The sequence below is a fragment of the Mauremys mutica genome, chromosome 21, assembly GCF_020497125.1.
Source record: "Mauremys mutica isolate MM-2020 ecotype Southern chromosome 21, ASM2049712v1, whole genome shotgun sequence".
Lineage (NCBI taxonomy): Eukaryota > Metazoa > Chordata > Testudines > Geoemydidae > Mauremys > Mauremys mutica.
Window position 1 is genome coordinate 3,871,224 of NC_059092.1, and position 21,773 is coordinate 3,892,996.

Here is a 21,773-nt window from a genome sequence, read left to right on the forward strand (position 1 = left end):
TGGCCCTTCCTTTAAACAGCTTAATCTTTTTTTTTCCTTCTTACTCTTTAGTTCTTGCCATTCCCTGTGCTTAAATTAAACCAGTCTGCTGCTTTTCCTAGCATATCTTAATGCTGGCATCCGAGAGCACTGCTGCTATCCAGTGTAATGTGGGTGGTATATATTAAAAGCAATATAATGTTATTGCTTTGATCCTTTCCACCATAAACTACTTCGTGCCGAATAGCCAGTGATGCCAACCACCACTGTCTTGTCCATATGCTTCTTGCCAGAGAATGACGCCTGGCTCCTATTACTTGTACTGGGCTGGAAAGTACCCGGCATGGTTAACACAAATAGAACACTAGGGTTCCTTAGTCAGCATGTCCACTGTCAGCATGTATGAGGCTCAGATGGGATTATTAGTCTTTAACAATAAGTTTGCTAACACAATGTACTGAACTTTGGAGAGGTGGGGAGGAGAATGAGAGAAAATAAAATACCTGTAAGATCCCAACATTCCTGCTGCTTCACCTTTTGGCTTCTGGTTATTAGTTCTCCTCAAACATTTTGAGTTGGCTTTTGCAGTAAGGTGTCAGGGCACTTCACAGCCCATCCTCACGCCATATTTGGTTCCAGTAATAAATAGGTATATCTCCAATTATTATTACTATCTCCTAGAACTGGAAGGGACCTTGCAGGGTCATTGAGTCCAGCCCCCTGCCTTCACTAGCAGGACCAATTTTTGTCCCAGATCCCTGGGTGGCCCCCTGAAGTATTGAACTCACAACCCTGGATTTAGCAGGCTAATGCTCAAACCACTAGAGCTATCCCTCCCCACCCCCATGGCAAAGACATGGGGGCAGGGTTCCAAGGGCTTAGGGTGACCAGACAGGAAGTGTGAAAAATCGGGACAGGGGTGGGGGGTAATAGGAGCCTATATAAGAAAAACACCCAAATATCGGGACAGTCCCTATAAAATTAGGACATCTGGTCACCCTACAAGGGCTTTCTTCTAAAAGACCTTTGTCAAGGAGGACTTGCTGGTCAGTCGCTTGGTAATGGGATGCATAACATTTCACTAAAAGCAGCAAAGAATCCTGTGGCACCTTATAGACTAACAGACGTTTTGCAGCATGAGCTTTCGTGGGTGAATCCTGTGGCACCTTATAGACTAACAGACGTTTTGCAGCATGAGCTTTCGTGGGTGAATACCCACTTCACCCACGAAAGCTCATGCTGCAAAACGTCTGTTAGTCTATAAGGTGCCACAGGATTCTTTGCTGCTTTTACAGAACCAGACTAACACGGCTACCCCTCTGATACTTAACATTTCACTAGTTGCTTGTGTCCAACCCAGCTTTATCGTGACGGATAGTCATTGCCATCTGACAGTGCTTGGATGGTGTACATGTGATATGCTGGAAGTTTCACTTTGCCTCATTATGGATGATTGTCCCCAACTCAAAAATCCACGATCACAATTGCTAGCACTTGGCATCTGGTTGGTCAGTCTCCATGGAAAGGCTAGGGACCAAATGGACGTGGGAGATTAAACCTGGTTTTGTTAGTTGCAGAAGTGGTCCTTTCACATCTGCTTTGGGAAGCCTGCACAGCTGCTGCCCATGCTTCTGCTGCTGTGTGGTTGTCTTCGAGGACATCCCTCTCCTGGGCTGGCAGTACAGCGTGATGTCTTTTTTCATTTGAAAGCCAACAAGAACTTTGACTTTAGGTTTTAAATCTTTAAAAATCTGGTGTATAGCATTGATGGGTCATGAAGGCAAGTTAGACCCCAGACTCTAAGGAATAGTTTCATACTGTGAGCTTATTTTGGACTTAAGATATGTTGGATTTTAAACTTTGGCCTTGTGTTTCTCCCATATGGAGGAATGTACTGGCTGAGTTTAGCCTTATTTTAATGATTTAAAAAAAAACCCAGAACTATAACTGCATTATTTATAGAGATTTTGAATGTTTTCATTAAACATTTTAATATACCAGAACATGTAAAATGGCTACCACCCAGCTCTGTTATAACTCAAGTAATGTAACTATAATTTTTCAGTAATGCCAACTACTTCTATTGCCTCTGTCAAAGTAGAACAAATTTAAAAAAAATCAGGAAAATTAACCCAGGCTGATTATTCTTGCTCCAGTGCCGTGCAGCATTCTAACCAATTACGTTAGTTTTATTCCCAGGGCTGCCCAGAGGGGGGGACAAGTGGGGCAATTTGCCCCAGGCCCTGCAGGGCGCCCCCACGAGAATACAGAATTCTATAGTATTGCGACTTTTTTTTAAGGAAGGGGCCCCCGAAATTGCTTTGCCCCAGGCCCCCTGAATCCTCTGGGCAGCCCTGTTTATTCCCCCCCAAATGTTGTTTAGTTAATCAGAGACTCATGTTTGCCTTGATGCAAATGGAAGTTCAAACTGTTTTGCATCAGAGAGGTCCTGAGCTCTGGTTTGAACAGATTCGGTTTGGAGACTTGTTCGTAGAAAAATCAGAACATTTTTGTGGGTTTTCCATGTGTATCCTGGATCAAATGTCTGCACAGTAAATAATATTGGGGTTTCGCTAGCATACTGGTAAAAAATATACTGGTTTAATCAAATCGCTTTCAGTATTTCATCAGTCTACTTTGCTACAGTAGAAACTGTTTGTTAAAAAGGTGCAGATTAAATGGGTTTAATTAGGAGGGAAAATGAAAGGCATTGAACAAGTCTGAGAGGTCTGTTTCCGTACTGTAAACATCCAACCTCGGAGGTCATTTTTCATAGCTGAGCTAAAGAGCTATACTGTATTTGACTTACAAGTTATAAACACCAAGAGTTGTCATTTGATATAACTTCTTAGCCTTTTTTTTTCTGGGCATAGTCCTCTGACCTTCTTTCCAGCTGTTCATAACCCTTTCTATAGGAGAAGGTCTTTGTGTTTCAAAGTGAGCTATAAATAACGAATGAAAAATCAATTTACAACTGCAATATGCGCTGAATTCCCCCACTGCCGAGGCCAAGGGAGGCATTATAGCACTCCTACCCCAGTCCGATGAGGGAGGCGTCCTGCAACACCTCAGCTCAGGCTAAGAGGGGCCCCCGACATACCTTCTAAGGAGGAGGTATAGAGCCGGGGTTCTCAGCCTTTTTCTTTCTAAACCCCCCTCCACTGCCCAACATGCTATAAAAAGTCCACTGCCCACCTGTGTCACAACAACTGTTTTTCTGAAGCCAGGGCTGGCATTAGGGGTAGCAAGCAGGGCAATTGCCTGAGGCCCCTTGCCACAGGGCCCCCCGCGAAGCTGCATTTCTTAGGGTTCAGCTTCAGCCCCGAGTGGTGGGGCTCAGAGCCCTGGGTTTCAACCCCATGTGAGGGGCTTTGGCTTTCTGCGCTGGGCTGCAGCGAGTCCAATGCTCGCCCTGCTTGGTGGACCCCCAGATACCTGCTCGCGGCCCACTGGTGTAGAGCACCCAAAGGTGAGTAAATGAGATAGTCAGTATCCCCAGCCTAATAAGGGCAAGACAAACTTTCTGAACCTCCCAAAGGTTCAGTTCACTTGGAGTTTTGGCCAGAATGCGAGTCCCACTCCATTCAGGGGTTAGTCATGTTTGTTTTTCTGTGTACCACCAAGGGGATAGAGAGGCTTCAGTAATTCATGTTTATAAAGCCCTTTGAGGTCCCGGGATAAATAGAGCTGGGGATTCTAAGTGCTATTGTTGCTGCATGTTGTTCTATTGCAATTATATTGTAAAATAATAATATTTAAAAATGAGTGAGCTGGAACTTTGCGGTGTCTGCCAGAGAAGCATATGTTTTTACAGAAGAGAACTTTATAGGAACATAGGGATCCCGTGAAAAACAGACAGAGTTTTATTGGCATTAGCTTTCCAGGGTTGACTGATTAGCGATACTTCAGAGGCTGCTCAAGAACTGTGATTACCTGAGCAATGCTGGTTTGTGAAGAGGTGTTTTTAGTTAGGGACTGTGGTAGTCCCCTCATAAGATTCTTCCCTATTGGTACAGCAATTTCTTCTGCAAACTGATTGATGGGAACTCTTTCTGTGTTTCCATTATAGCTTGTATTTTTAGAACCAGCCACACACACAACTCTAAAGTGTGATGTCCTCCCTTCCCAACCCACCCACCCACACACACTTTTAATCTCTACTGGGTGTGTAGTGATCAAAAGTCAGTGCAGTTGGATAGTTTTTTGGTGGCCTGTAAGAAATGAGCAGGTTTCTCGGTTCAGTTATTACAGAAAAGATGTTCACATATCCAATCAAACATTTGTTAGTATCCTTGTTCATCTCAGTGGAGAGGCTAAGGATTGAGTGGTAGGGGTGTGGCACTATGTGTGGAAAAAAAAGCCTAGAGTCAAATATAGTAAAGATATTAAATGAATCAAACTATACCGTAGAATCTCTATGGATAGAAATTCCATGCTTGAATAATAAGAGTATAGCAGTAGGAATATACTACCAATCACCTGACCAGGATGTTGACTGTGACTGTGAAATACTCAGGGAGATTTGAGAGGCAACAACAACAGAAAACCCAATAATAATGGGGGATTTCAATTCTCCCCATATTGACTGGGTACATCACCTCAGGATGAGATGCAGAGATAAAATTTCTAGACACTATTAATCACAGCTTCTTGCAGCAGCTGGAACCCAAGAGGGTAGGGACAATTCTTGATTTTGTCCTAAGTGGCGCACAGGGTCTGGACCAAAAGGTAAATAGCTGAACTGCTCAGTAATAATGACCATAATGTAATTAAATTTACTGTCCTTGGGGGGGGGGGTGCCAAAGAAACCCACTATAGTAGCATTTAGTGTCAAAAGGGGGAACTACATAAAAATGTGGAAGCTAGTTAAAGAGAAATTTAAAAGAACAGTTACAAGAGTGAAATGCCTGCAAGCTGCATGAAAACTTTTTAAAAACACCATAATAGAAGCTAAAGTAAATGTTTACCCCCAAATAAAAATAAACAATAAGAGAACTAAAAATTACCCCCGTGGCTAAACAATAGAGTAAAAGAGACAGAGACAAAAAAGACGTCCTTTTAAGAATTGGATGTAAAATAGAAACTCTGACAAGTCAAGGGCAAAAGTGTAATTAGGCAGGCCAAAAAATAATTTGAAGAACAACTAGCAAAAGACAAAAACTAACAGCAATTTTTTTAAGCACATCAGAAGCAGGAAGCCTGCCAAACAGTGGGGCCACTGGATGATTGAGGTACTAAAGGAGCACGAGGGAAGTCAAGGCCATTGTGCAGAAGCTAAATGAATTCTTTGCATTAGTCTTCACTGCACAGGATGTGAGGAAGATTCCCACACCCGAGTCAGTCTTTTTAGGTGACAAATCTGAGGGACTGTCCCTGATTGAGGTGTCAGTAGAGGAGGGTTTGGAACAAATCAATAAATTAAACAGTAATAAATCACCAGGCCAGATGGTATTCACCCATGAGTTCTGAAGGAACTCAGATATGAAATTGCAGAACTGCTATGTAACCTATCACTTAAATTAGCCTTTGTACCAGAGGACTGGAAGATAACTAACGTAATGCCGATTTTTAGAAAAGGTTCCAGAAGTGTTCTTGGCAATTAAAGGCTACTAAGCCTAATTTCAGTATCAAGCAAATTGGTTGAAAATATAGTAAAGGACAGAATGATCAGACATGTAGATTAACACAATATGTTGGGAAAGAGTCAACTCAGCTTTTGTGAAGGAAAATCATGCCTCACCAATCTATTAGAATTTTTTCGGGGGGGGGGGAGGTCAGCATACATGTGGACAAGGATGATCCATTGGATATAGTGTAGTTGGACTTTCAGAAAGCCTTTAACAAAGTCCCTCACCAAAGACTCTTAAGCAAAGTAAGTAGTCATGGGATAAGAGGGAAGGTTCTCTCATGGATCAGTAACTGGTTAAAAGATAGGAAACAAAGGGTAGGAATAAATGGTCATAGTGGAGAGAGGTAATTAGGAGGGTCGCCCAAGGATCTGTACTGGGACCATTGGTCTGACCAATATGGCCATGCTTATGTTCTTATGTTATTCTTCAAGGATAATTTATCATAGTGGGGAGAAGGCTAATTCAGGAACCTCATGGAGGCAACCTGCTATCCCAGGTCATAAGAACGGGTTTGTTTTGTTTATTCAAAGTTCCTTGGCACAGAGAGTTGGAGTGACCTGCTCAAGGCCACACAGAAACGTAATGGCATGGCCAAGAACAAAACTCAAGAATCCAGATTCCCAGTCTCCTGTGCTAACCACTAGATGCTACTCCCTGTCAGCACATTTCTCTACATCTCTGTGTTAACAAGAAGACAGCTAAGTGGCTTTGACAGTTATAACACAAGTTACAAGGTGAAATGGATAAACGAGTCTGCTAACTTTTGTGTAGAGGTCACATTTTCAAAGCAGCAAATGGGAGGTTAGGATGCAGGATTTATGTGCAGGTGTGGCGTAGAACATATATTCCTAGGTGTTTCCAGCAGAGTCTGTGACATAACTTCTTGGCCTCATCTTGTGTAATCAGAGTGTCTTTTTTGCGTGTCCAGTCCAGAAAGTTAATTTTCGATCTCATTTTGTCACGAGGAAGCATTTGACTATGCTGTAGATGGCCATTCACTGTAAACAGTAATTATTGACTTGAACTAGCTGGGCTATTGAACCTGTAGTCAGTGTCTTTGGGCACAACTGCAAGAGTTTCAGTTATAAACAAGCAGTCCCCAGTCCCTGTCCTCTGACACTGCCGCCTGCTAGGGAGGGATTAGCGTTTATAAAGCAAACATGCTAGTCGTTAACTTCCCTCCCATGTAGCTTTCTGAATTTAGCCTTAGATGATGTAATCCAAGCCAGAAATGTTCTGGCCTGTGTTCCTGTCCCTGAGGAGCAGCTGTGAGCTGTACTGGGAAATCTTTATTTCTAGTAAACAGTGTGTTAAAGATGCTGACTCATGCTGCTGAATAAAGTTGCTCTCATCATTGAAGAACAGTGCCCTGGGTCTGGGTGGACTGCCCAGAGTATCGTCATAGCACAATATTGTAGCATGTATCTTGTGAATTGAATACAGAATAGGTGCTTATGACAGCAACAATCGGTGTTTATATTGCACAGTTTAAAGATTCACCAGGAACTGCCTCCACTTATGCCAGGACTGAATATACTCCAGAGTTTGGAATTCTTATTAGCCAGTCTGTTTCCTGCTGTAGTCGTAAATCTGCATATTGGTGCCTGTATTTTGCCCTGGCTCTCGCAAAGCAGACGCCTGCATACTATTTGTCAGTCTGCTCTAATCATTTTCACCCTTTGCTCTCCTAGCTGTGAACACCTGTGCCGTCAGCAATGGTGGATGCGAACATGATTGCGTGCAGCTGACCCTAACGCAGCATCAGTGCCAGTGCCGGTACAATTACCACCTGAAGGAGGATGGCAAGCACTGTGTCCGTGAGTCTGCTCTGAGCACGTGGAATTAATTGTGAATTCAGAGGCATTCCTTCTCATTTGTCTTTGCTTTCCCAGGTTGTAACCACAGCTAGATTTATTTAAAAGGAAGTCCAGTGCTGCAGGAGTTCCATGTTGTTATTCCCATGTTCCCACTCACATTCCTAGAGAGGAACCAGATGTGAAACGGTTAATAATGATTTAGAGACTAGCTAACTGAACACAAACCAGGGGGATGCCACAACTGCATGTTCAGATGTGAAGCAGATCAGATTGGGATGTTGCCCTGTAGTAAAGCTGGTGCCAATTCTGCTGATTATATTGCCTTGGACTTCTTCTGGGAATTATTTTGGAAGCTGAGGAAGAGCAGAAAGGAGCCTGGCCAACCCAAATGAAATTGTATTGGGACATGCTCTCCTGAGGAAGTGAGGGAGCAGCAATGTGTCAGTGGAACAGAAACCCCTGCACTTTCCTCCTGCCCTACGACAGATTTAAGGCTATCCTGCCTCCCCTGCTGCGCTTTATCGGGGAAGTGACTTTGATGTAGGTAGAGTTTACAAACTTTGTAAAGTACTTTGGGATCTTGTGGGGCAGCTGATGCTGTGACAGTTGGACAGATCTGACAGTTTGCGCACAGAGCCTGTGGGATAGCCATGCGCTGCCAGGAACGGCTTGGTAAATGCATCTCCGGTGAGTCCCCAGAAGAGTTCGGGGTTCACTCTGTTTTGGGCCAAGTCCAGGGCAGTCCTTACAGCAAATGAGGAGCTTTTCTCCCAGGAATGTAGCGTCTCTCTTGTACTGATGGATTGTATTAAATGAACGAGTCTCTCTTGGATATCCAGGAACACTCGGCACCTTATTCTTCCACTAGGCTAATGCCAGCAAGAGAGAGGATCTGTTTGAAATGATGTTTACTTGCCCCTGCTCTGTCTCTGTAGTGAGGAACCCGTGTGCCAATAGGAATGGAGGCTGCATGCACCAGTGCCAAAATCGCCGTGGAATAGTGCACTGTGAGTGCCACCCTGGCTACAGACTGGCAGCTGACACCAAGGCCTGCGAAGGTACAGTACCCACCATGCAGCTTGCACGGAGAGAGACACAACCCTTGTCTTGCTCTGTGAGGTATTGTTAATGTCAGTGTCTAACACAGTGACAAATGAGCCTTACGCTTTTCCAGAGGTTCAGCTCAGGAAAGCATCCAAGATTTCCTGTGATTTGTTGAAATCTGGCCAGCAGCCATACTTCACTGATCTAGCAACGGGGCTGGAAGCCTCCTGTGAACAGATGAATAGTTCCTGATTCCAGCCCTTCTGTTTGCTGGTGTCTCTGCTTATAGTCCTGACACCAGTGTGTGGGGAGGTGCATTGGAATGTAAGGAATCACCCCCCCCCAAAAAAAAGTCAGAAACACCAAAAATGAAATGCTTGGTCTCTGGTTTGAGTCTGTGGCAGAGGTTTTGGAAAAGAAGAGGGTACAGCCCACTATTCCCACCAACGTAGGCTTTTGAGCCAGTGATCTCTTCTTCCAGAAATGCAGTAGTGCAGTACAAAGACAATCATACGCATTTCCTAGCTGTGCACAAGACATGTGGCAACCGATTCAACAATGGATGTTTGCCATATTCCACCCCCCCACACACACACCTCTCCACTCTACAGTTAACTCCATCATGCAACTATTTCCAGCTTTTATCTATCAGGAGGGACAAGAGACCAGTCTGCTGTGTGCAGTTCAGAAAGGAGACCCACAAACCGTCCCTCTCTTGAAGACACTGAAAGGCAGGGAGCTGTGCTCCTTCTGGAGGCCATTCCGCTGCCAGAGCCGCTCTGCTTGGTTTTGGTAATTGCCCGTCTTTCTCTTGCAGATGTAGATGAATGTGCGACTGGGCTGGCCGTGTGTGCGCACAGCTGTCTCAACACCCGCGGCTCCTTTAAATGCACTTGCAATCCTGGGTATGAGCTGGGGGAAGATGGCAAGCAGTGCTACAGTAAGTATTGACCGTCTTGCCCAGGCTCACTAACCCACAGACAATGAGGGGAGAGAGCTTGGCTTTCAGGGGGGGAGCGGGAAGGAAAGTAAACAGTGAGGTAATCCTTGACAAACCTTTATCCATTGTTGTTCTATGTGAGCTGATACAATGAGAGTCCTAGGCATTTTCAGTGGCATCTTTCAAGGGAAGTTTATGGGACTGCTTATTCTCCCACCATGACAAGAGCTGTGCCGGGTCTTTAAAGGTATCATGAAACTGCCTGCAGTGGTTTTGATTGTTTTTAAACAGCTATTAATACACTCTGGACCAAACTCCACTGCTCTCTGTCCTCCCCAAGTTGAAGTTGGTGAAATTGCAGAATTGTAACTGAGGCAAAACTTGATCTAATGTGTCCCCATCGATTCCCTCCTAGGGAGAAAAGAGACATTCAAGTTATGAAATGATGAAACACATAAATTCTTTATCAGGCTAATGAAGACCAGCAGGGATAGCTAATTGCCCAGAGAGAAGTCACTGGCACGTAAAGCTCTACTGTCCACTACTGACGTGATAAAGAACCACCATAGATGTCCTTGTTGTTATTAATCCCCTAGCAAATGCATTCATGTTGGGTTTTGTCACTACCTGTGTTCTCGCTTACCCTAGCTGTTCTCTGCCATACCCTGCCAGCCAGCTATGCAGTACACTGGACTGGGGGTAGTAGGGTTCCCTCAGGCTTATCGGTTCTGATAAGATACAACACGATATGAGATCTATCCTTCAACCTTCATTCCTGCTGCTACTGCTCTTGTCGGTGATTTAGATATTGACATTAAAAATGTCTTTACAAGAGTAGGACTCTGACTGATGGGGTCTGAGAGTGACGTGCAGAGCTGGACTGATGCTGAACCCCATTTATCTATTAAAATAACACTGGTGTTTCCCCACTAGTATAGTTCCTTGCAGCTCACAGACAGATCAAATACAGATATTTCCCTGAGCACAGTAGTTTTGTATCAAATTAGCAATGTTCCTTCCCTTTCTTGGACGGGGATAAGAAATTAACGCAGGTAGGTTTATGGAGTATCAGATGAGAAAGGTAAATGTGAGTCTGGGAGTAGTGGCTCTGCCCAGTTAATTTCTCTTAGCATTGTGAATGTCCCAGCAAAGAATCTAGTCTTCCCAGGGCTTCTGCTGCTAAATGGCACGCAGGTGACTTGAAAGATCTGGACCACTCTCAATGCCTAGCTGCTTTCTTATTCACATTGGTACTCGTTTGTAAATATTACTGGTAATAGATGCCAGACTGAAGCAGTACATCTGTGGGCAGCGGCAGTGCAAGCTTCACCCCCACACACTGCCTCCTGCTGGCATGCTTCAGCCCTGTTCTGAAATGACCACTGCTAGAAGTGAGAGATTAATTCAGTCTCTGCAGCTCTTTGAGGCTTTGGCTTCTCTACTAAGGCTGCCAGCAAGGGGCCCGATTTAGTGCTGTTTGTGGTGTTAATCTCCTTCAAGTGTCCTCACTGGCTACATGGTTACCATTTTTCTCTAAGCAGGTCTGCCTTTCATAACCCCCTCGCTGCTCCAACAATGGCAGCAAAGGGAAAAGAATAAAACGTTCTTCATTTCGTTCTGAGATCTGGTGAAAGACAAACCCTCCCTCTACCCACGGGCATGGCTCCCTGCCCGATGCCAGGAGAGATGCAGGGGCAGCATTCATGGCTTTCCATGCTCCCATCCCAGGATTTGACAAGTGCTGAAGAAAAACATCACGTCATTTTGTGATGAAAGTATCAAAATTGCTCTTTTGAAGCGATATATGGAACTGAGCCAAAATCCTCTCTGGCAACATGTTCCTTTGTGTTTGCAAAGCTTTTCATTAGCTAGCCTGATTTTAAAATATGTAATTAATAAGTTTCATATTGGCCATAAATCAGCTCAATTAAAAACCTTTTTTATATAATTTGGCAAAAACTCATGTATCTGTTTGCTACTCATGTTTCTTCCAGCATTACAAGGAGTGGCGCCAACTCTCCCAGCTATCAGAATCTGAATATTTCTGTAATTAGCTCTGTGTTGCTGCTGCTCCAGTTTCTAGCTGTCATTAACTCTCTGTGCAGAACCTACAGCAAGGTGATGCACCAGATTCTGGCTGGCAGCATGTGCTGGAGCATGTCCGAAATCAGCAGTCAGCAGCAGGAGTAAGCAGTGGGCTTTCTCTGCCCCTTTTCAAGACCGTTTGGAAGGTTGTAGGGAGGCTGCCCCACAGTTTGTCCAGGACAGGATTTGTGCAGGGATATTATGGGGCATAGCCTGGGATCAGGAGCTGTGAACTGCATGTGATCTGTTTGTGCATCATTTCCTCTCCTAGCAGTGGCCTCTACATACTACAGCTACCCCGAGCCTCTCTCTCCTGCACATTGTTCCTACTCTTCTTATCCTGAGGGCTGTGCATAGACAGCCGTAATATGTGCATGCAACAAAGTCTGCTTGTTCTGGGAGTCTGTTATCCCAAATGCTGGGTGCCTGCCAGAATGTGGCTCTGTAAATCCAGGTGCGGCAGAGATGGCTCGGCCATGATCCCCTGGAAAAATCCTGTGTAAATGTTACAAGATGCTTGATAGATAACCATACAGTATGTTTGTTTGCTTTCCAGGGATAGAGATGGAGATTGTGAATAGCTGTGAGGCCAGCAATGGTGGCTGTTCCCATCTATGCCATCACACCAGCTCCGGCCCTGTCTGTTCCTGTAATTTTGGCTACCAGCTTGATGAGGACCAGAAAACCTGCATTGGTAAGGGAAGCAGTCTGCCCTGCGGAGATGGCTCCGTTGTGTGCTGAGTGATGCATTGTTCCATTAGAACTCAGGGGACTTCATTGTGCTCCACAGGAGCTGGCGTGTCCATATGGTCCTGCTGTGGTTTAGACAACTCTGAATTGGGGAGGGTCTGTGCTGGCTGAGCTATGAATAAGATTCTGATCTATGCAAAGAGGGATGGTGCCTTCCTCAGGACACCGTATGCATTTATATTAAAGCACTGAAATATTGATAGTAAAAAAAAAACCCTTAGATCAGTGAAGAGCACTTTAGTAAAATACGGAATGCTGTCTCTTCCACAGCGTAACCACCCATTCCTGTTCATCTCTGATACTGCCTGAATCTGAGGTCTGTGCCCTGCTCTTGCAGGACAGTGGACTTGATAATCTAGTAGGTTTTTTAAATTCTTTTTATTATTTATTTGCAAGGAGGGATTATAAAATCCAGACTCTTCAGCCAGTTCAAATCTGAATGGCCAGTCCTCCTTAAGTACTATACAGAGTACAGCGCCTCTAGTGGAAGCAGATGGTAGTGGCTTTCTCAGCAGTTAAGACTCTTACTGATGCACTGATCTCACGTTGTGGTCCATGGAGATGCTTCTGTTCCAATGGTGAAACACCTCCAACTTCAAGCTGTAGCTGTAATGTGTTGCTATTATAATCTCCTGAGGCTTTTCTGGCCAAACAAATCCAAGCACTTTGTCCTGTGCATAGTTCCTGTGTATCTGTCTTTGCTGGTCATCTCTGTAAATTCAGTTGCAATCCAAGTTGTGGATGCGACAGCAAACACCATGGAGGGCAGAACTAAAAAGCAGAGTAACCTGAAGAGATCTGAGCGGCGAGGGCTGCAGGCAGCAGTGGTAGATCTAATATTAATCTGTTCTCCACCAAGGGAGGGGATGTAAACAGCACCAATACAATGTAGGGCTGTACTCAAGCAGCTGCACCCATCACATTAATGGGAATCTATTTTCGTATCAATCCCTTTACATTTTCTGAATGCTGCCATTCTCTCTAGCCTAGCACTATAGCGGTTGTTGCAGGAAAGGTGAAGGATCAGGATTGTGGGAGGGGAAGTGCTCACAAAAGGATCTTGATTTTTAAGGAGTGCTCCACCATATGAAAATGCTTTAGACCCACTGGGCTATGTGGCTGAGAGCAGCACCTATGGGTGGCTGAGTCCCTGCTTACTCTAAACTAGTGCTCCTTGGAAAGCATTTCCTGCTGAAGGACACAGAAGATTCGTTCCTTTTTTGTGAGCAACGAAGACGTTAGCCTGTGGCTGGGGATGCACTTTCCTCTTTGGCGTCCCCTTGTGACTTATTTCGGGTACCCATAAACGTGGCCCTGGAGGGGATGGACTAGGAAATGTAGCCTCTCTCCTCCTGCTTCAGTGGCAACACTACTGAAACAACTGACTGTATCAGTGGGTGAGACGGACCAGCCAGCAATCTATCACTCAGTCCATCTGGGTGTAGAATGGATGTATTCACACTGGGTAAGAAGGAAATGCAGCTTGAGCTCTCAGTACATAAATGCCATAATCTTGATGTGTGCATTTCACTTCAGACTATGTAGTTCCGTGTGCCACTTGGCAATTAACCTAGTAGAAATGTATTGTAACGCTCAGTAGCCAGGCATTTCCTGTGTCAATAAATTTAAACAGGTATTTCCTGTGGGGCTGGGTCCAGTGTTTAAACTTAGATAACCTTGGATGTATCTCAGCTGGGTATGGTGAGTATGAGCTTGGCTGGGTCAATGCCTAGATCCTTCAGGGGATTTCAGAGAGAGGTTAAGAAACCCTATATGTATTCTGTCAAATCAGTCATAAGTATGGTACTGTGTGCCCTGAATAATGCAAGAATGTATGAGATAATGGAAGAAGGTGATCTACTATCTGCAAAAATCGAAGAATACAGGGTGGTGACAGATGATAGGGAAATAACTTATGACTGAATCCATATAAAAGTTATTTGTGTGGAACTGGAAGGTCCCAGTTATCGTATGACTTAGGATACAAATCTGGTTAAAATCTGGTTCTGGTGCTTCTTCTTTTCATTTGGGCTCAGGGATCACTTTCCCTTTCACAACACCATCTGTAATGAACAGATTCACTCCTTTTCTGAAATAAGGCACCATGGACAAGCCATCACCGGTTTAGTTGAAAGGAGTACCAGCTCTGCCTCTCGCATAGCTAAGCAAGAGGAAGTTCTCATAAGAGCAGCTGGAGAAGTAAACCTTTCTCTAGAGGTTTCTGGAGACAATAGTAACACCTCTCTCACTACAGTGCAAGACAAAAGAGAGGTAAAGTGGCAGTTAAACTTGGCTTTGCACAGCAGGCTCATAAATGCCTCACCCAAGTTGTTTGATATAGGCCTGAGTAGTGTTGGTTCTTCCCTGGCAAGTTTTAATAACAAAATAATAATAATCTTCTTCACTCCCAGCTTTCATCTGGAGGTAGCAAAGCCCTTTACCGGGGAACTCCCTGGGAAATATGTAGGTATTCAGCCCATTTCACAGATGGGTAAACTGAGTTCCGTAGTGATTAAGGACCTGACATTTTACTTTAGACAGAGCTGCAAGTGCTCATCACTTCTGAAAATCATGCTCCAACAAACTTGCTCAAGGTCACAGTGAGTCAGTGGCAGAGCTGGGAATAGAACCGAGCAATTTTCACTCCCTGTCCCTTGTACTTGACCACAAGACCCCACTCCTTCCCTAGTTTACTTACAATGATGGATGTTGAGTCACTGTCCAAGTACAGTCAGATTCACAACTTGTCTTGGAAGGTAAACACCAATGCTTTTTTAAAAAAAATCCTACACTGTTTAGGGACCTGTATGAGTAACATGAAGTTCATGGAGATTTCCAACAAATAATCCAGATGGATAGTTACATCTCTAGAAGAAATGTTGACTCTATCTTTCTCATCCTTATCTGCTGGATCCAGGGTTCAGGTTTCCCTGTGTGGCCCACAGCAGCTCACGCTGTTGCACCTAAGACAGCAGTGCCTCCTTTAATTTAGTGGGTATGAAGTTGTCAGCTGTTGCAAAATGATGGGAAAATGATGTGCAGATATTATGTTTTAAAACATATTTATTGCTGATTTCTAAAATGACATATGGTTTCTATTATTGATTTTAGGATGCAGACCTTTTTCTGTAACCTCTGCACTTTACCTTTAAACAAAATCCCAGGCCAGAGAAGGAAGCTCATCAGACAAATTAGAAATGGAAAGGCCTGAACGAATGCATGTGTCAGCTTTCTGCAAAGCAGAAACTCTAAGATTTGTGCTAGCTGATGCGCTTTGTTTTCCATCTTTAGATATCGATGAGTGTGATGCTCGTTCCCATTGCTGTCAGCAGGACTGTTACAATTATCCTGGCGGCTATGAATGTGTTTGCTATGCTGGATACAGGCTCAACACCGACGGTTGTGGGTGTGATGGTAAGCAGCAATGCGGTGGGTGAAAGAGGAAAGACCCTGGCTCAGCTCCTCTGCATTACAGTATTGTGTTATGACAGCTACAGGTGTGGCTGTCTTGGTCCTTCCACTAGTCCTGTTATGCCTGGTTTTACAATTACATGGAACTTATAATAAATGTTAAGTCAGATTTAAAGGCTTATTTTTGATTTCTCGTAGGTTTTTAGTAGGGGAAAAGGAGCAAAGAAACACGCAAGCAAGACAGATATTAGCTGCAATATAGTAGCAGCTAAAGAGCACAGTTTGGATCCAACCCAGAATTTTCCAAAGTTGAAGAGAGTTGGTTTGGTCCCATCTCGTCTAACGCTTCATAGAAATGTCATTTTGTATTGCATGTAACAGATCAGTATTCCTAATAATTTTGGCCTTGGAGTGGCCCAGGCAAATGCCAATGTATCTGCAAATCTATAGCTAGGAAGATAATGACTAATGCAAGCTCTGAAGTGAGATGACATGAAATTCTTCCACATGGCCCCAAACAGCTGGCCATTTCTTCCAATTATTTCTCCCAGTGAATGTCAGTTTTTCCATCAGTTCTGAGTAGCTCATTTAGCCAGTCAGAATACAGTAAATGGGAGGGATTTGGGGGTTTCCATTCCCAGATGATGATCTGTTTTGTCACTAGCACAGATATCCAGCCCCATTTGATGTTATTAGCTGGAAGATTAAATTGATCCAACTGGCCCAGCATATGTAGGCTGATTCTTAAAACTGGGGAAACTTATTTTCAAATATCTGTGGTTCACTTGCTTGTGTGATCTTTGTTCAATGTAAAATAAATGTTGGTAGGTTTGCATGGCTGAACAGGACAGAAAACGAGATGGTCTGTTTATCCATAGATATTGGTAGGATAAATAAATACCTCAGATGGGAAGGAGAAGTGATTCTAGTCCATTCTGCGATGTGGTGAAAACAGTTCTGGAGCCTGAAGACTTCTATCAGCCCTGCAACGTCCCTCAGCACAAAATTGATTTAATTTTAGAAAGTTGGGCAGAAATAGTAATAGTTGCTGTCAGTCTCTGAATTCTATGTATGCCTTGGCATCTCTGATCTATACTGGACACTTCTCTTATCTGCATATGTAGATATAGTCCCATGTATATTTTTTAGATGTGGATGAGTGCTCCTCAAATAACGGTGAGTGTGAGCACACATGCCAGAACCTGGTGGGGTCCTTCCAGTGCAGCTGCCAGATTGGATACAAACTGGATGAAGACCGGAGGAGCTGTATTCGTAAGAAACATTTTGTGTGTGTGTGTGTGTGTGTGATTTCCTGTTGAAGCTATTTATGTATTAAATCTTCAACAGGAAACAATACCAAGTGAAAACAAGGGTTTCATATATATACCCCTTTCTTTCCCTTACATGGTTTTCACTTGGTGCCGTTTCCTTGTGCAACTTTGTATATAATCCAATCATTTTTCACTGCACAGAGGCCAGATCTGAGATTTCCTAAAGCAGTCTAGGGGGGTTTGATGTACATAAAATAAAATAATAATATATGGAGATCTACCTATCTCACGGAACTGGAAAGGACCCTGAAAAGTCATTGAGTCCAGTCCCCTGCCTTCACTAGCAGGACCAAGTAGTGATTTTTGCCCCAGATCCCTAAGTGGCCCCTTCAAGGATTGAACTCATAATCGTGGGTTTAGCAGGCCAATGCTGAAACCACTGAGCTATCCCTCCCATCCTTTTTTTTAAGGAATGGAAGGCTTGAGTCTAAATCCTCCAGGCTGCTTTGAAAGTATGCTGGGTGGCAGAGCTACGATTTATTAAACCCTTTCTGAATCTTTGCTGGCTTCTTCACAGCTCCATTATTGACACAAACTGCTACTATGAACTGTATTATCATAACCGAATGGAATACCTCTGCAGCCTACACCAACACAGACAGAACTATTCCCCTGCTTTCGCAGAGACTTTCCTCCTGGCAGGGTTGAGATTTCCAAACAGCCTAGGGGAATTAGGCATACGTCTTCCATTAAGATTGTTATAGGCTGCAGGGGGTTTTCTGATGAATTATGGTTATACAGTTCATGGGAGCAGCTGAAGCACCGTGGAGAAAGCCAGGAAAGGTCAGGAAATGGGTGGACAAACTCTAGCGTGTACTCTCTTTTTAAATTTTAACCAATTTTCACTTCAGCTTCTGAAAGGAATATTTGTACTGCAAATGTCAAGGTAGCTCTGTCATATTTAGGTTATTAAAAACTAAAATGACAAACAAGATAAGAGTCCCTTTGCGGCAGCTTGAGATGGCGGCCTTGAGGACCTAGCTTGTGTGACAGAACAGACTCCTGGAAAATCTGTAAATATAAAATATAAGCCTTTCACATAGATTTTTTTGGAGACACTCAGATACTCACATGATGGGAATGGTATAAAATTCTAGACTGAAAGAAATAAAAGAATGTGGGGGAAGGAAAGAGACAGGGAATGAATCACAGTCCCCAAAGTGGCCAGGGGCAGTTGTGTGGGTCACTGGAGTAGACTCTGTAAAACACTAAATCAGTACAGAACCAACAACTCTGTCAGATCTTGTTCTCTTTTCCTTCTTTTTATTTCATATTTTTGTGCTCTTTGCTAATCTCTTGTTTCTCTCTCATTTCACTCCTCTTTGAATCTCTCCTCTTTGGATTGGTGATTTGGGTGGAAATGTTTGCTCTTTCCCCATGGATTTTCCCAGCTCTGGATGACCCCATGGAGGCCCTTGACGGCCAACGCCCCATCGTACGCCCTATTCCTCACGTCGCCATCCTGCGTGATGAATTCACCCAGCTCTTTGAGGAGGAGTATGAGGAGGAGGAGGAAGAGGTGGAAGCAAGAGGAGAACACACACTTTCGGAAAAATTTGGTGGGCATTTTGTAGCAAGGGCATGCGGAAAATTCTCTGGTGTCTTTAGTAGCAACACATTTGGAGCGAACTTACATGTCCAAATTTGCACATGCAACTCAGTGCATCCACAGAGTTTATCATGTACAAAGCCTGCATTACTGCACAGATTGGGTGAGCTGTCATCCATTGAGCACATGCAGGTTGGGTAGCTGAGCACCCAGCTACAGTTTCCGTGTGCAAGTAGTGGCTTGCAGATGGAAAAGTGGTGCCTCTCTGTTTTACAGACACCATCAGTTGTATTATGCAAACTTGAGCATTCACAGTTGTAAACCAAGGCTCTCAATTTGTCTCTTAAGGTGTTAACCTATTTAAAACCAGTATCTTGTCTTGGAATACTAGTTTGCTGCCAAACAGAAGAAAATACCTTCACACACCCCTTCTTGACTTGTGAGTTTGGATTCATATTTTACCTCTCATTAAACACCAAGTGTGAAATCCCGGCTCCATTTAAGTGAACGGGAGTCTTGTCATTGATTTCAACAGAGCCAAGATGTCACCCCAACCATTCCAGGGTTTTGCTGCTTGTGACATGAACGTCACAAGGGGCAGACCATTTCCAGACTCCGTTATGCATTCCCCATAAGTCCCAGATACTTCACTCCACTGCCACTGCTCTACATGGTACTGGTGCATTTGCTGGAGATTGTGTTCCTAAGTGGTGTGGGTTTGGCTGCCCAGCTGAACCCTTCAGCTCGATGAAGGAGCATTTGGAAAGCCCACTCATCCGCAGCGTCTTTTTCTTCCAGTCTGCTTGGAGGACACCTTTGGTCATGACTGCAGCCTGACATGTGATGATTGCAGAAATGGAGGAACATGCAATGAGGACCAGACTGGCTGTGACTGTCCGGAGGGCTGGAGTGGAGTCATATGCAATCAGAGTGAGTTAAGATGGAGAGGGGTAAGCAAAGGGCAGGGTGGTTGTATAGTTTTTGTGTTCCTTCCAAAGGCCAGTCAAAAAGAAGAGTGAGGTGAGCACAACTCCCCAGCTGGTCTAAACAGCGCTAACAACCTCAGCCTTTCTTTACCTATTGCCTGCATTTGCCATGTTTGTGTTGGCACAGCACGGTTGTAGTCACCGGACAAAATCCCTAATAAAGTTCTCTACCTCTCATTATCATATGGATCCCAGAGGGTATGAATCTGTAGTTCAAACCCGCAAATGTATGTATTTGGTGTTGGATCTGAGCTTAACTCTCAGACTGTGCACATAAACCTATCGGCAGTGAATTAGACATGTTACATTCTTTAAGGCTAAGAAACTATTTAAGGCACTAATGGGAGTCCTCCTAATTCCTCTTTCCAACTGAACTTCTGGCTTTAGAGCTGTTGGCAGTTTAAATGAAGGAATATTTTCCCCTTGGGTCTCTTTCAGTTTAAACATTATTGGCATTTGATGCCCATTTCAGAGAAGGGGCTGCTGTTAGCTGATATTTGCAATTTCAGTTTGAATTTGAACCCCAAAATCTGGCTTGTCCAACCAGTACTTTCTGGCGTCCTTATTTTGCTTTTTAAATATCTGGAGCTGTATTTGCAATGAGTTGACAGGGAAAGGATAGCATCCCTACCTCCTGGCTGGGTTCATACTGGGAAATATTAATAGAACTCCATGATCCTGAGGCAAATCTATTTTTAATTAAGTAATTTTAGGAAAAATTAACCGTGTGTATTTCAGAAGAGAGTACATACAAATGAATACATATATTGCCTAAATGGTAATGACATTGGCATTTGGATTTCAGGATTTATTTTCTAAACAAAATATTTTGGCATGTACCTTTCAGCAAATAAATGCAAAGCTGAGAAAGTTTGTTTTCCAGGCATTTTCCATAGTGTAGGATGCAATGACAGGTGGGGTTATTGTAGGAAAGAGGAGAAGAAAACTTCAGAGCCTTGAATAAGTATCTAAACTGAACCATATCTCCGAATTCTGTTCAGCTTTCTCTAAATTTCTATACTCTTGAGTTTTTATCTGTTGATGTTTTGGCTCATTCTTACTGCTGCCATCATTAACGATGTATACAGAGCTATAGAAGGCAAGATCTCAATCCTGAAGAACTTACAGTCTAATTCAGACAAATACAATACATAGGATAACAGGCCAAATGCAAGAAGGAAAAAAGAACATAGTCTGCATGGAGGCCTTAGTCAAAAGATTGACTATTAGCAGGCACCATAGACCAGAAGCACCAGTTAAGAGCGCGCCTTATCTGGTCATCCTCTGACTTTCCTATGGCCCTGCACCAGCACTGGGATGCGTTGGAGTAGAGAGGTGCAGACCAGGCATGAGAGTAGTCCCACTGCACTGTATTGGTTTCATACATCCCCATGTCCCTTTCTTAGCTTCACTGTCATCCATTTGAATTACTGCAATGTCAGGACGTGTTTGCTGCAACTCATGCAGGTAAAGGTCTCACTGAGTTTGCTGGAAACCCTTTGAGCTGAGTGTCAGATCTTATTGTAATTAATCTGTCAATCTAGGGCAGTGGTTCTCAAACTGTGGTCCATGGACCACCAGTGGTCTGCGAGCTCCATTTAGGTGGTCTGCGGATACTTCCCTCTAAGGTGCGTGCCTGGGCGGCCACACACAAGAGAATGAAGGGCCACCCACCTAATTAGTGGAGCCGAGCAGGCGTGGCTCCACTAATTAGGTGCCTGGATCCTGGAGAAGACGCACATGTAAGGTGAGGTGGTGGCCTTGGGGGGGAATAGGCGGTAGGCGGGAGGGAGTAGTGGGGTGAGCAGAGGGGGTGGGGGGAATTTGGGACCTGCAGGGCTGTGGTGGCCAGAGAAAAGAGACAACTTTCCCCAGCTCCAGGGATGTGGCTGCTGGGGAGACCCCCTCTCCTTCCCAGTCCCAGCGGCGGGTGAGAGAGGGCACATTCACTGCATTAGAAAGGTAAGACTATTGATATTCAAATATGAGTTGTGTGCTTTTATTTGTAGGACAAAAAATGTTTATTATTAAGGGGTTTTTGATATAGCGCTTTTATCCAAATCTCTTTACAATAGTTAGCTAGTGGTACAAACAACATTTGGAAAAATCATTAAGTGGTCCGCGGAGACCCTCAGCAATTTTCAAGTGGCCCGCAGAAAAAAAAAGTTTGAGAACCACTGATCTAGGGCAATAGAAATGACCAAATAGCTATGGCAGTACAATGACCTTTCTGACCTCTGTCCCCTCACAG

General features: G+C 44.0%; 1 protein-coding gene across 11 annotated transcripts in view; it reads left to right on the plus strand.

The window, feature by feature from the left end:
- The window catches only part of MEGF6 (multiple EGF like domains 6), a 231,862-nt gene that overhangs the window by 173,120 nt on the left and 36,969 nt on the right, over nt 1-21,773 (plus strand). For all 11 annotated transcript variants that reach the window (XM_044996193.1, XM_044996194.1, XM_044996195.1 and 8 more), the window contains 8 exons: nt 7,301-7,426; nt 8,362-8,484; nt 9,288-9,410; nt 12,052-12,189; nt 15,537-15,659; nt 16,806-16,928; nt 18,379-18,546; nt 19,335-19,466. In XM_044996193.1, the coding sequence (XP_044852128.1) occupies nt 7,301-7,426; nt 8,362-8,484; nt 9,288-9,410; nt 12,052-12,189; nt 15,537-15,659; nt 16,806-16,928; nt 18,379-18,546; nt 19,335-19,466 (1,056 nt within the window). The remainder of the gene's footprint in view (nt 1-7,300; nt 7,427-8,361; nt 8,485-9,287; nt 9,411-12,051; nt 12,190-15,536; nt 15,660-16,805; nt 16,929-18,378; nt 18,547-19,334; nt 19,467-21,773) is intronic.